Source organism: Meriones unguiculatus, chromosome 20 (assembly GCF_030254825.1).
Source record: "Meriones unguiculatus strain TT.TT164.6M chromosome 20, Bangor_MerUng_6.1, whole genome shotgun sequence".
Lineage (NCBI taxonomy): Eukaryota > Metazoa > Chordata > Mammalia > Rodentia > Muridae > Meriones > Meriones unguiculatus.
The window spans coordinates 34,741,941-34,756,428 of NC_083367.1; the positions used below are offsets into that span (position 1 = coordinate 34,741,941).

Consider the following 14,488-nt stretch of genomic DNA (forward strand, 5'->3'; position numbering starts at 1 on the left):
TCTGTCCACTTAACTGTGAATTGCATGATTTCAAGCAACTTTTATTGTAAATCACTTTAGGTGACAGTCACATTTTTCGTTTTTGAAAATGGGTTGAGAGTACTATAGAGAAGCGTTACAGCAAAAAGTGATAGTTAAGAGGCTCGACAGAAATCTAAGAAAAAATGATGAATGTATAAGTTAAGTCTTCTGGGGTGGAGAATTGGGATAAAAAGATGATTCAGAATGCCACATTTAGGAGGCAGGATTTAGAGAATGGCTTTTGAATGGGCAGTTGGTGAAGCTTTCATAACAGAATCATTAATGCCCTTTAGCTGAGGTAAGTGATACAGTGGGAGAATGATATTTTCTGGGAGGGATGATGATGCTCAGATATCATTGGTTTGGGTACATTGAGTCAAGGTTGCACACCTCACCAGGCATAGATCTGGACCTCTGAAGTTTGATTTAGGCAAGGTGGAAGTGGAAAAAGATTCTCAAGACAACCTGTGGGTTTGATGATTTCCTGGGAGAACTCACAGAACCTAGCAGTTATGCTTCTGGCTGCCGTGTATTACAATGAAGGGGAGCAAAATAAAATAAAAAAAGAAAAGATTCAGGTGCCTAATGAATATGGAAAGGTACGTTTCCAGCTTTCTTTTTCCAGGCCAGTTTATATCTTCCAGCATTCACTTGTCATAACTTGAGTGAAATTTTATCTATGAAGGAGTCCCTTCGCATCTCCATGCCCAGATTATCTGACTGGGTTTGGTTCAGGATTTCAGATTAGTAGATTGAAAGCAGATGTGCTATGTGAACAGCAGTGTTTGCAGAAACGGTTTAGGTATGTGGAAAGCCTTCTTACCATTTTTAGGATTAACCAAACAAAACAGCAGTAACAGAACAAGAACCTCCCTGAGACAACAGCCTGCCCACCAGAAAAGAAGTCATGATCCAGCTCTTGCTTTCTGTTATTTCTTTCTTTAGGGACCTTGACATTTTCAGGTCTTATTTCCTTATCATACTCTGACTTGCCCTGCCCACTTGGGACTGGGTCACCAACCATGTTACATCAGCAAAGTCAACTCTCACAAGTCCTTATCTTTATTTATTTTTTATTTTTTTAAAATTCTTTATTAGTTACACTTTATTCACTTTGTATCCCCCCTGTGGTGGTGCCCTCCCTTCTCCCGTCCCAATCTCCCCCTTCCTCCACCCTCTGTATGCATGCCCCTCCCCAAGTCCACTGATAGGGGAGGTCTTCTTTTCCTTCCTTCTGATCCTAGTCAATTAGGTCTCATCAGGAGTGGCTGCAGTGTCTTCTTCTGTGGCCTGGTAATGCTGCTTCCCCCTCAAGGGGGAGGTAATTAAAGAACAGGCCAATCAGTTCATGTCAGAGACAGTCCCTGTTCCTATTACTATGAAACCCACTTGGATACTGAACTGCCATGGACTACATCTGTGCAGGAATCTTAGGTTATCTCCATGCATAGTCCTTGGTTGGAGTATCAGTCTCAGTAAAGACCCCTGTGCTCAGATTTTTTGGTTCTGTTGCTCTCCTTGTGGAGTTCCTGTCCTCTCCAGATCTTACTGTTTCCCACTTCTTTCCTAAGATTCCCTGCACTTTGCCCAAAGGTTGCGCATAAGTCTCAGCACTCTGCCCAAAGGTTGCCCATAGTCTACAGAGCAGTGCCTTTCAGAGGTCCTCTGTGTCAGGCTCCTCACTTGATCCCTCTTTTCTCCTTCTTCTAATGTCCATCCTCTTTTCCTTTCTGGATAGGAATTGAGCATTTTAGCAAGAGTCTTTCTCTTGATTAATTTCTTGGTATTCAGATTTTAGTAGGTTTATCCTGTATTATATGTCTATATGAGTGAGTATATACCGTGTGCTTACTGAGGGTGTCGATTGTGTTCAGAAATTAGAATTAAAAGACATCTACAAAAAGTAAGTCCTTGGGACAGGAGAGATGGCTCAGCAGTTAAGGGCATTTGCTGCTCTTGTAGAGGACCCAGGATCTCTTCCCATCACCTCCATGACAGCTTACAGCCACCTGTAACTCCATTTTAAGGGATTCAGTACTCTCTTCTGGTCTCTTCAGGGCACCTGTGTGCATACGGTGCAGAGAAACTCACACAGACATGTACACATACATAAATAAAAGCTTAAGAAGTCTGTCTATGGTAAAGGGGCTGGAGGTCTCTGCTGTGAAGAATGGAGACACGATAACTGAGGCCTTCAGGAGCAACAAGATTGTACGTCACTTTTTATTGTGACTTTGTTCTTTGAAACTTGAAAAAGAATGATTAGTTTTCTGCAATTCTGATATTTGAGGAGGAAACAATGCTTGATCCATTTGGCATTTTTTTCCTGGGAGAATGAGAAGAAAAGCCCCCAAGGTAAGGGAGCTGAGAAGAGTTTTATGTTATTGGGCGAGACTGATTCTGTTAGGTGGACATAACATGTAAAACAAGAATGCTATTTTATTTCTATAAATATATTTTATTTTTAAATATTTAAATTTGCCTGCCTGCATGAGTGTCTGTGCATCAGGTGTCTATCTCCTGCTTGCAGAGACAGAAGAATTCGGATTCTCTGGAACTGGAGTTACAGATGATTGTGAGCCACCACGAGGGTATCGGGGACCAAACCTGGTCCTCTGTAAGAATAACAAGTGCTCTTAACCCCCGATTCATCTATTTAGCACATATATTTTAAATTTCAGCAATTATAGGAATGTATAGTAGTTCTCAATTTTTATTTTCTTAAATTAATTTTTAAAGTTAGCATGTTCAGTGATAGGATCACACATAACATTTTGCACATACATAGCACTGACATTTTAATAGCCCTGATTGATTTTTAAATTTTTGGGTACACAGGCTATGTATCTCCTGAACTTATCAGCTGTGATATATACATTTTTTTTTGTCAGATAACTACAGCAGTTCAGCAGTGTGTTCAGTACTTGGAATTGTGTGAGGCTATGAAAGCTGATGACATTTTAAGACATTCAAAGCATTGTGGTAAGTATTGTTTTCTCTATAATATATATTAAAATAGCTAGCTTTATTATTAAAAAGAGCTTAGTAATGGCTTAAATTTCTTAAAATCTTATTTTTAAGAAAAGCTTTATTGTATTCATTGTATATGGTACTGTATTATGTAAGGTTTGTTTTTCATACACATATTTATTATGTGGTAAGCACATTTTACCCTTACTGAATCCCTCTGCCTCCCTTTTCCTTCCACCCCATTCTCCTTTATCCTCCTAAATGGTTTGGTCTTTGCTTTAATATCACATACACATATACATATGTATACATACATATATATGTATATATAAACACACATGTTCATATATATGTATGCATTTGTATATACATTTTGTTATGTGATATGTATGTATACCTTGTATATATGTTATATGTATATATGTGTTATACACACATATATATACATATATTTTTGTGTATGAAATCTAGGAACCAAAAATGAGAGAAGACATTTTTTCTGAGACTGGCTTAATTTCTTAATATGATTATTTCTGTTCTTTATCCCTATTCATTACTTGTTTCCTTTATGACTGCCATTTTGATTGGGTGAGATAGAACCTTGATGTATTTTACTTGGCATTTCTCTGATGGCTAATGAGGCTGAATTTTTCAGATATTCTTTGATCATTTATTTCTATTTCATCTTTTGAGTACTGTCCTTCATTTAACTGACTTACTTTCTGATTGGGGTATTTGATTTCCTGCTGTTCTGTTTTTGGAGTTACTTGTATTTTCTAGATACTAATCTTTCTCTGATATGTTGCTAGCACAGATTTTTTTCCCCTGTTGTGCAGACTGTCTTCATTCAGTTCACTGTTCATTTTGTTATACAGACATTTTTGACATGACGTCCCATTTGCTGCTTGTTCATTTTATTTCTTGAGCAACAAAATCCTATTGAGCAGTGTGTCTTGGAATGTCTTCCCTAATTTTTGCTCTAGCAGTCTCAGAACTTCAGGTACTATTTTGAGATCTTGGATCTGTTTGAAATGATATATTTTTGTTTGTTTTTGTTCATGTGAAAGATAAAGATGTAGTTTCATCGTGTACCTGAGATAACAGTTGTCCCATATTATTTATTGAATGGACTTCTTCTACAATGTGTATTTTTTGGCCCCTTTGTAAAAATAGAAAATCATGAGGTAGTTGTGTTTATTTGAATTGTGTTGGTACCATGAATTTCTTTTACTGTGGCTCTACAGGATAAGTTGAAATCAGTATCCCCCTACTTAGTTTCTTAGTTTTTTTCGATAACAGTTGTTTTGACTCCCTAGGGTCTTCAGTACTTCCATGTGAATTTAGAAATTGTTTTAAGTATTTCTGTGACAAATGATACCAGAATTTTGATGGAAATTGGAGTGAACCTTCAGATTGCTTTTGGTAATATAGCTGTTTTCATTCCATATTCAATCTCGTCAGTGTTCTAAGGTTTTCACTGTAGAGCTCAATCACTTTCTTGGTTCAATTTATAACCAGGGATTTTTTTTTTTTGAAGTGGTTATGAATGGAATTGTTTTTCTGATTTTACTCTCAGCATGCTTGTTTCTGCTACTGATTTTTCATGTTGATTTTGTATCCTGTCATATTGCTGAAAGTGTTCAACAGATCTAAAAGTTTTCTTATGATGTTTTTAATGTGTAGTTTTTTACGTGATGAATACTTTTTGCAAATAAGGATATATTGACTTTTTTATTTTTATCGCTTTTCTTTCTCTTGTCTTATTATTTTAGTGACTGCCTCAAGAACTCTATTGTATAATAGTTGGTGAAAATGGACAGACACCCTTGTCTTGTTCCTGATCTTGGTGGAAATGTGCTTAGATTTTCCCTCACTTAGTATAATTGATTGCTCAAGGCCATTATATGTAGCCTTTGCTATGTTGAGACATGTCCCTACTATTCCTGGTCTGTTCAGGACATTTGTCTAGACATTTGTCCACTTCAGGCACCAAATGGAGCTAGCTTAAGTGAGAAGTCACTTGTGATGAAATTAGCAGGGCCATGGGAGGCTACCTGAACCCACTGGAACAAAGAAATGGGCACCTAGATTTGGGATGTCAGGTATGGAGTTGCAATGCAAGATCCAGTATTTTCCCTGCTGAATGTCTTGTTTAGTTAGGCATTTCCTTCTTGTGGTCATAGTCTACTGTTCTGGACAGGGGAAGTTTACTCTGTGTTTTACGTAATAGAAGTTCATAACTTCTTTTTCCTTTTTCTTTTTTTTTAATTCTTTATTAATTACACTTTATTCACTTTGTATCCTCCCTGTGGTTCCCTCCCTCCTCCCGTCCCAACCCCTCCCTTCCTCCCCCCCTGCATGCATGCCCCTCCCCAAGTCCACTGATAGGGGAGGTCTTCTTTTCCTTCCTTCTGGTCCTAGTCAATTAAGTCTCATCAAGAGTGGCTGCATTGAGACAGGGTCTCATTGTGTAGACCAGTCTGGCCTTGAGGTCTGACCACCTCTGCCTCCTGAGTTCTGTGATTAGAGGTGTGTGCCACAACACCTGGGTTTTTTGTTTTTATTTATTTATTTATTTTCTTTAAAAACAGGAATTTGCATCAAAGAATTTTCTTTGAGTTGTAAGAGACTTTGGTCTTTTGAACAATGTTGAAATTATTAAAGACTGAAGGCTTTTTAAATTGTACTGAATATTAGATGCATTTTGCATTATTTTACAAGCCTCTGTGGGGCAGGTGGTGAATTTAATAGTTTGGATATACAATATTCCTCAAGACTCATATGTTTTAATTCTTGGTCATAATCCATTGGTAGGCAATGCCATCCTGATTGGAGGGATAGGTGCTTGGGAGATGGGTCTCTGAAGCTCTTCTGTTAGGCATTTCATGGTGATAGGAAGGTGACGAATATAGATGGTTCTTTCTCTGATGTACCCTACCAGTTAATTCTTACCAGTTTCATCAAGTTGTCTTCCTTTTTTTTTTGCTCACTTTTCTCTCAAGAAGAGTCCTTCACTAAGAAAATGAAGATTACATGCACGGACTCCCCAAATGTTCCCCTTCTGTGTTTACAGATGCATATTCCTATGCCTATACCAGCATTCCTTTTTTCTAGCATATAGTACAAAGGTGTCTTAGTTGGAGTTCCACCACTGTGCTAAAACTCCATGACCATAAGCCACTTGGAGAGGAAAGGGTTTATTTCAGTTTACAATCCCACATTACAGTTCATCATCAAAAGAAGTCAGGATATGAACTAACCACAGGCTTCTGGAAGCAGGAGCTGAACCAGAGCCCATGGAAGAGTGTTGCTTACTGAGCTGCCTGTGGCTTGCTCAGTCTACCTTGTTACGTTCCCCAGGACTGCCTGCCCCGGGTGGCACCCCTTACAGCGGGTTGGGAGCTTACAAGTCAATAATCTGTTAGGAAAATGCTCCACAGGCTTCCCCACAGGCCATCCTAGGGGGCAGTTTCTCACTTGTGGTTCTCTTTTCTCAGATCACTCTAACTTGTGTCAGGTGGATAAACAAAAGCTGAGCAGGACAAGTGGCATCGTATTTTAGGTTCTCCTCTTGATTCTGTTACAGTCTCTGTGTGTGCTTTAAAAACAGAACCAGCAGCTGCTCAGTGTGTGGACCTCCAACCCTCTGGTGGTGCTTAGACTCAAATTCAGGGCATTGTCCATGCTAGGTGACTGCACTCTCACTGAATTACACCCCTGGACCTATCATATGGACTTTCTGTTGGTACTTTTCTCTGCATCACTCTAATACTTGTGCATTTTTCATGACAAACAGACCCAAAAACAGAGCCAGTTTTGTACTGCATATGTGGATGACTATTCTGCTTCCTTTCTAAACAGTCTCTAGAGGGTTCTGTTGATTTTGAGTTCCAGCTTTGTATCTGCTGTCTGCTTTTAGCAATGAGGCTTCCTAATTGAGTACCATATGGTGTCCCCGTTGCCGATTCTCTGCTTAACCAGCCCCCATTTCATAGATTAAACTGCTCTTGATTCTTCTCCCTTTTCATGACACCATCACTCTGTTTTGAATTTTTTCCCCCTCTGATAAGCTGTTCTTGTGTTAAACATGAGAATTGTGGGAGAAAAGACAAAATCCACGATTGCCCACTAAAGCGAACTACTGTTTGCGGTGCACTAGCTAGCTGTCTCACCCTCTGTAGGGATTAAGGAGCAAAGCCCCCTGCTTGGTTCTTGAAGTGTCTTTTATAGGAGAGATAAGGTGTTCACAGAGATGAGTGAGTTAGCTGTTACACATTGTTAGAAAAACACAATGAAAAGGAAGGAACAAGGGTAAAATTGGACATCATGTATATATGGTCCCAAGTAATTTACATCAGATCTAAGAAACAGGAATTTATTCTTAATTACAAATAGAAACCTTTCCTTGCAAGGATTTAACACAGGACAAACAGAAACTTATTCTTTTTTTTTTAATTCTTTATTAATTACACTTTATTCACTTTGTATCCACCCTGTGGTTCCCTCCCTCCTCCCGTCCCAATCCCTCCCTTTCTTCACCCTCTGTATGCATGCCCCTCCCCAAGTCCACTGATAGGGGACAGATCCCTGTGCTCAGATTTTTTGGTTCTGTTGCTCTCCTTGTGGAGTTCCTGTCCTCTCCAGATCTTACTGTTTCCCACTTCTTTCCTAAGATTCCCTGCACTCTGCCCAAAGGTTGCCCATAAGTCTCAGCATCTGCATTGATAGTCTACAGGGCAGAGCCTTTCAGAGCTCCTCTGTGTCAGGCTCCTGACTTGTTCCCTCTTTTCTCCTTCTTCTGACGTCAGTCATATTTGCCTTTCTGGATAGGAATTGAGCATTTTAGCAAGAATCTTCCCTCTTCATTAGTTTCTTTAGGTGTACAGATTTTAGTAGGTTTATCCTATAGTATATGTCTATATGAGTGAGTATATACTGTGTGTATCTTTCTGCTTCTGGGATAGCTCACTCAGGATGATCTTTTCCAGATCCCATCATTTATCTGCAAATTTCATGATTTCCTTGTTTTTTTTATTGCTGAGTAATATTCCATTGTGTAGATACCACAATTTGTGCATCCATTCCTCCACTGAGGGGTATCTGGGCTGTTTGTAAAAAAAAACTTTAATACAACTTAAACCATACATAGACCTCCACACATTAATATTGGGAGACTTTAACACCCCACTCTCAACAAAGGACCGGTCAACAAAACAGAAATTAAACAAAGAAGCAATAACTCTGACAGAGGTCATGAATCACATGGACCTCATGGACATCTACAGAACCTTTCACCCAAGCACGAAAGAATTTACCTTCTTCTCAGCACCTCATGGAACCTTCTCCAAAATAGACCATATAGTTGGTCACAAAGCAAGACTCAACAGATAGAAGAAGATTGAAATAATCCCTTGTATCCTATCTGATCCCCATGGACTAAAGCTGGACCTCAATGACAAAAATAGCATTTGACAAAATCCAACATCCATTCATGTTTAAAGTCTTGGAGAGATCAGGAATATATGGCACATACCTGAACATAGTAAAGGCAATATACAGCAAGCCTATAGCCAATATCAAACTCAATGGAGAGAAACTTAAATCATTCCCAGTGGAATCAGAGACAAGGCAAGGCTGCCCACTCTCTCTATATCTCTTCAACATTGTTCTTGAAGTCCTGCTAGAGCAATAAAACAATTGAAGGAGATCAAGGGGATACAGAATGGAACGGAAGAAGTCAAAGTATCACTGTTTGCAGGAACTTATTCTTAACTCTTTCAACAGCCAAAGAACCTGCAGGGTATATTGCCCCTGTGTTGGTCTCACACATATCCACCTGAGATGTTTTTCTCTTTCTTTATTCATTCACAGAAACTTTGCCAGTTGCTTTCTTCTTCTTCGTCTTCTTCTTCTTCTACTTCTCCTCCTTCTTCTTCTTCTCTGCTTGTTGTTCTGAGTCTATTGACTTTCATGGGATTAGATATTGTGTGCTATTATGATGAAATGTTAATGAAAATATTCAAATGCACATAGTTTCCCTGAATTTCACACTTGTATCTTAGTATCACTGCTGGGAATTAGGAATGAATGAATTAATTATTGTGAACCAAATGTTTCTACTCTCTAGACTTATTCTTTTCTTTATTAGAATCAGTTAAAAATATAAGTAGACATTTACCACCAAGCTAGGAACTTTAGTTTTCTTAATTTTTTTTTATTTTTTTGTTGTCAGTGTGTAGTTCTGCCTAAGTCATATCAGTTTCACTCTTTAAAAAAAGATTTATTTATTTATTATTTATACAGTGTTCTGTCTGCATGTATACTTATATGCCAGAAGAGGGCACCAGATCTCATTATAGATGGTTGTGAGCCACCATGTGGTTGCTGGGAATTGATCTCAGGGTCTCTAGAAGAGCAGCCAGTGCTCCTAAACTATGAGCCATCTCTCTAGTCCTCATCCCCCATTTTTGTTTTTTTTTCTTTTTTAAAATTAATTTTTATTTATTTATTACAATTTATTCACTTTGTATCCCCTCTGTAGCCCCCTCTCTCATCTCTTCCCAGTCCCACCCATTCTCCTTCTTCTCCTCCTATGCCCTTTCCCTAGCCCCCTGATAGGGGAGGAGCTCCTAGCCTTCTATCTGATCCTAGCTTATCAGATCTCATCAAGGCTGACTGCATCATCTTCCTCTGTGGCATGGCAAGGCTGCTTGCCTAAAGGGGAGATGATCAAAGATCCAGCCACTAAGTTCATGTCAAACACAGCCCCTGATCCCCTTACTAGGAAATCTATGTGGAAACTGAGAAGCCTATGGATTTTCTTTGAACAGGGGGTCTAGGTTCTCTCCATGAATGGTCCTTGGTTGGAGTATTGGTCTCTGCAGAACCCTCTGGGCCCAGGTATTTTGGCTCTGTTGTTCTCCTTGTGGAGTTCCTGTCCCTTCCAGTTCTTTTGGACTTGCTTTGTAGACTGGGTTGGCCTTGAACTCACAGAGATCCACCTGCCTCTGCCTTTCAGAGTGCTGGGATTTGCCTATTTCCTTTTTAATTTTTCTAATAACTTTGTTTATATATTTCTTAAATTTCTTTTCAACTATTTGCATCGATATGTGCCTGTATGGGGTATGTGCATGTGAGTGAAGATGCCTGTGGAGGTTGGAAGAATGCATCAGACCCTTTGGAGCTGGGTTACAGGCAGCTGTGAGCTGCCTGACATGGGTGCTGGACACTGTACTTGGGTCCTCTGTTCTAAGAATAATATGAGCCTTTAGCCACTGTGACATTTCTCTAGCTCCTTGTTCTAAATTTTGAAATGAAGTTTCTTACTTCAGACTTTGACCTTGTTTCAGCATCTTTTTGTACCACCATCAAAGTCCACTTTTGACAATCCATGTTTGATTGCAGCTTCTTTCTAAAATCCCATTAATATAGTTTTCCCTATGGCCTCTGTAATATAGTTCAGATTTCCTTTGTGGCTTATTTCTTTGTGATCTATTACTTTTCTCCTCATAGTTCTTCCACTTGTCCTCCAGTTCTCTAATTATACTGTGCTGTTAACAAACACTGAATGAAAAGCCAAGTTTTATGCTACTTGGTATAGTTTTCAAGGAGTGTGTTTGTGTGTATGTATACTGTATACATGTGTATACATGTATTCATGTTCATATGAGTTGTTATAGGTGTGGATGTATATGTTTGTGAGGATACATGGGCATATGGAGGCCAGAGTCCAACTTCAGATGTCATTTCTTGGAGACCACCTGCCATTCTGGAGACAGGACCCCTCACAGTGGCCTTACCAATGCTGAATAGGCTGACCTGGAAGACCAAGGCCCCTTAGGACTGTCCATTCTTCATGGTCCCTATGCTGGGATTATAAGCATAGGCTGCTATGCCTTTTTGCTGTTGTTTGTTACTAATGTGTTCTGGGGATGAAACTCAATTCCTTGTTATTTCAAAGAAGTTTCTTGACTTAGCTGTCTCCCTAGACCTTCTGACTAGTTCTAAATATCAGTGAATAGATTAGGATCTTGTAAAGTTGATACATGATATACCTTGAACATATGGGTGATAGGTAAATGAATGGAGACTATATTTTGGGTGATACCTATTTTAGAGGTTCAAACTTTGGTTGCAAACATGGTTGTAATCAGTACCACCTGATTATATATTATATATAGTGCAAGCTGAATATCCTTTATTCAAAATGCTTGGGACCAGAACCATGTCAAATGTGTTTCAGAGCTTATTCAGTATTGGAATATTTCCATAGACTTTATCTGTGTTGGCTTTTTATGTGGTTGCCCCAGTTCCATTTCTGTTGCTGTGACAAAAGGCAACAGATGGGAGGAAAGGGTTTATTTGGCTGACAGTTCTGGGTTACAGTCTGTTATTATAGGGGAAGTCAAAGCAGGAGATTAGACTATCACTTCCACCATTAATTACACAGAGAGAATAAACACATATATCCTTGCTTGCCCCCAGTTTGTACTTTTCTGTTATATTGTGCTGTACCCTCTGCTTAGGGAATTATACCATCCATAATGGCCATGGTTTTTCTATACCAATTAACAATGAAAACAGTTTCCCAAGGACATACCCATAAGCCAACCTGATCTAGGTATTTCTCATCCTGGCGGTTACTAGGTTTTGTTAAGTCAACAACTAAAACCAGCACGGTTAAAAAAATAAATACTTTTCTTGTTTACTTCTTCCCACCTTTTCTTTTTCTTTTTCTTTTCTTTTTTTTTAAGTCTGTCTTTAGTGATGGATAACTCTGGCAATATGATGCTATTTTTAGATTGAATACTGGCAACAGTTGTGACTATTATAATGACTATTCGCCTTCAGATCTATTGTAAAAGGTTATAGGAAATAATAAGGAAAACAGATGTTTAAAATTTATATCAGGAGTTTTTCTAATATAGATGATATCATCTTTGATATCAGGGGTCATTTAAGACAGCTGTTGTGAAATGTAGTATTAAAATAAATGATCTTGTTTGCTTCTCTTTTAAGGAAACAAGCAAAAAAATTTCTACTACTCAGGACAAGAATTGCAATATATTTATTTCATTCACTCACTGTGCCTTTTAGGAAGATTGTTGATCTATAAACAAGGCAGAAAATTATTCCCCATAAAGTTGAAGAATAGAAAAGGTAAGTATAATTAGAACAAATGACTAGGAAAAGGTTTGATAAGATTTACAGCACACACGTTCATATTTCTAAATCTGGCTTGGTATCTGTCTTGGTCACTGTGAAGAGACACCATGACCATTGCAACTCTTATACAAGAAAGCATTTAACTGGGGCTGGCTTACAGTTTCAAAGGTTTAGTCCATTATCATTATGGCTGGGGGCATGTTGGCATGCAGACAGACATGGTGCTGAAGAGGTAGCTGAGAGATCTACATCCAAATACACAAGCAACAGGAAGGGAGAGACACTGGGCCTTGATTGGGCTTTTGAAACTTCAAAAGCTCATTTCCATTGATACACTTCCTTCAGTAAGGCTAGACCTTTTAATTGTTTTCAAGTAGTGCCATTCCCTGGTGACTAAGCATTCAAGTCTATGAGCCTATGGGGCCATGCTTATTTAAACTACCACGGTATCAGCTTTGGCACTATAGTAGCTTGTTTTTCATTGCTGCAATCAAATACTGTGACCAAAAGCAACTTAATGCAGAGAGGCTTTCTTTCATCCTACAGCTTATAGCCCACAATGAAGGGAAGTCAGGGAAGGAATTCACTATGGAAACCTGGAGAATTCAATACAGAAGTCTGAATCAGAGGCCATGGAGGAGAGCTACTTACTGCCTCTGCATCCATGGCTCACTTAGCCTCCTTTCTTATATACCCCAGGACCACTTGCCCAGGGGTGGCACTACCCACAGTGGGCTGGACCCTCTGCCATCAATCATCAAGCAAGAAAAGGCCTCACCGGCTTGCCTACAGGCAATCTGACAGGGGCTTCCTCTCCCCAGATGACTCCAGCTTGTGTCAAGCTGACAAAAGAAACTAACCGGCATAGGTACCTAGCTACATGCCTTTTAGTCATAGGAAATTTTGAGGTTTTGTCTTCATTTTTATTTTTTAGGTTCGGCGTATGCTTATTGCTGTATGTGAATTCCATTCTTACTTCTCTCTTATCAAAACCGTAGACTAGACATACCTGGCGATTCAGTTCTAGATATAAAACTAGAAGACCTTTTAAAACTTGGGGGTAGCCTACACATTTTCTCTGACCTTTTGTTTCTGTATTTCAGTTTGTGAAATGGAATGATTATATCAATAATAATGAAATTTTGTGATCCTAGGATGTACTTGCTAGTTTCTGTCTCTCTTTTTCTGTCTCTTCTTTTTTCTTCTTTCTTCCTCTGTCCTTCTTTCTTTCCTTCCTTTCTTTGTTTCTTCATAATATCAGGCTGCAGGGCATTTTCTTAATTAGTGATGGATGTGGATGGGCCAGCTCATTCTGGGTGGTGCCATTCCTGGGCTAGTGGTCCTGGGTTCTATAAGAAAGAAGGCTGAGCAAGCCACGAAGAGCAAGTCAATAAGCAACAATCCTCCATGGCTTCTGACTCAGCTCCTGCCTCCAGGTTCCTGCCTTGAGTTTTTGCCATGGCTTTCCTCAGTGATGGACTTAGAAGCTGTAACATGAAGTAAACCCTTTCCTCCGCAAGTTGCTTTTGGTCATGCTGTTTTATCACAGCAACAGAAACCCAAATAAGACCCAAATTAGTACTAAGTCTTGGGGTGTTTCTGTGACAGGACTGACCATATAGTTTTGAAGAGGATTGTGGAAGGACTTTGGAACTTTGGGCCTGCAATGCCGTGGGGTTCATTAAGCTCTGTGGGCTGTTCTGTGGGTGCCTAGATGATAAGGATCTTGAGAGCGATGCAGACAGCGGAGGCCTGGCTTGGTAAGGTTCGGAAGGTTTTATTTTACAGAAGCCCACAGAGGAGAGACTTTTTGAATTGCAGAGATGATTAGGAACTTGACAGAGATTTAGGACATTTTAGGGGGACTCCAGATATTTTAGAAAGTGGTTACTTTAGGGATTTTGCAGATTTAAAAGGAGTAAACTAAAAGTTTTTGAATTTTTAAAGACTGTGAGACTTAAATTTATATTAAGTTCTATACTGTGATATTAATATACAACTTGGGCATTTCTGTCTTAGTTTGGGTTTCTGTTGCTGTGATGAAACAGCATGACCATAAGCAACTTGAGAAGCTTACTGTAAAGCTTCTAAGTCCATCACTGAGGAAAGCCATGGCAGGAACTCAGAGCAGGAATCTGGAGGCAGGAGCTGATGCAGAGTTTACGGCGGGATGCTGCTTACTGAGTTGCTTCTCGTAGCTTGCTCAGCCTTTTTTCTTACATAAGCCAGGACCATCAGCCCAGGAGTGGAACCATCCAGCGTGAGCTGGTCCCACCCACATCTATCACTAATTAAGAAGGTTTGCCTATAGCCTGATTGATGGAGGCATTTT

At 39.3% G+C, this 14,488-nt stretch overlaps 1 protein-coding gene across 1 annotated transcript in view; it reads left to right on the forward strand.

The window, feature by feature from the left end:
- Window positions 1-14,488, forward strand: part of Tbc1d32 (TBC1 domain family member 32) — a 223,224-nt gene that overhangs the window by 45,211 nt on the left and 163,525 nt on the right. The window contains exons 11-12 of the mRNA XM_060373683.1: window positions 2,913-3,003; window positions 12,010-12,150. Coding sequence (XP_060229666.1) covers window positions 2,913-3,003; window positions 12,010-12,150 — 232 coding nt within the window. The remainder of the gene's footprint in view (window positions 1-2,912; window positions 3,004-12,009; window positions 12,151-14,488) is intronic.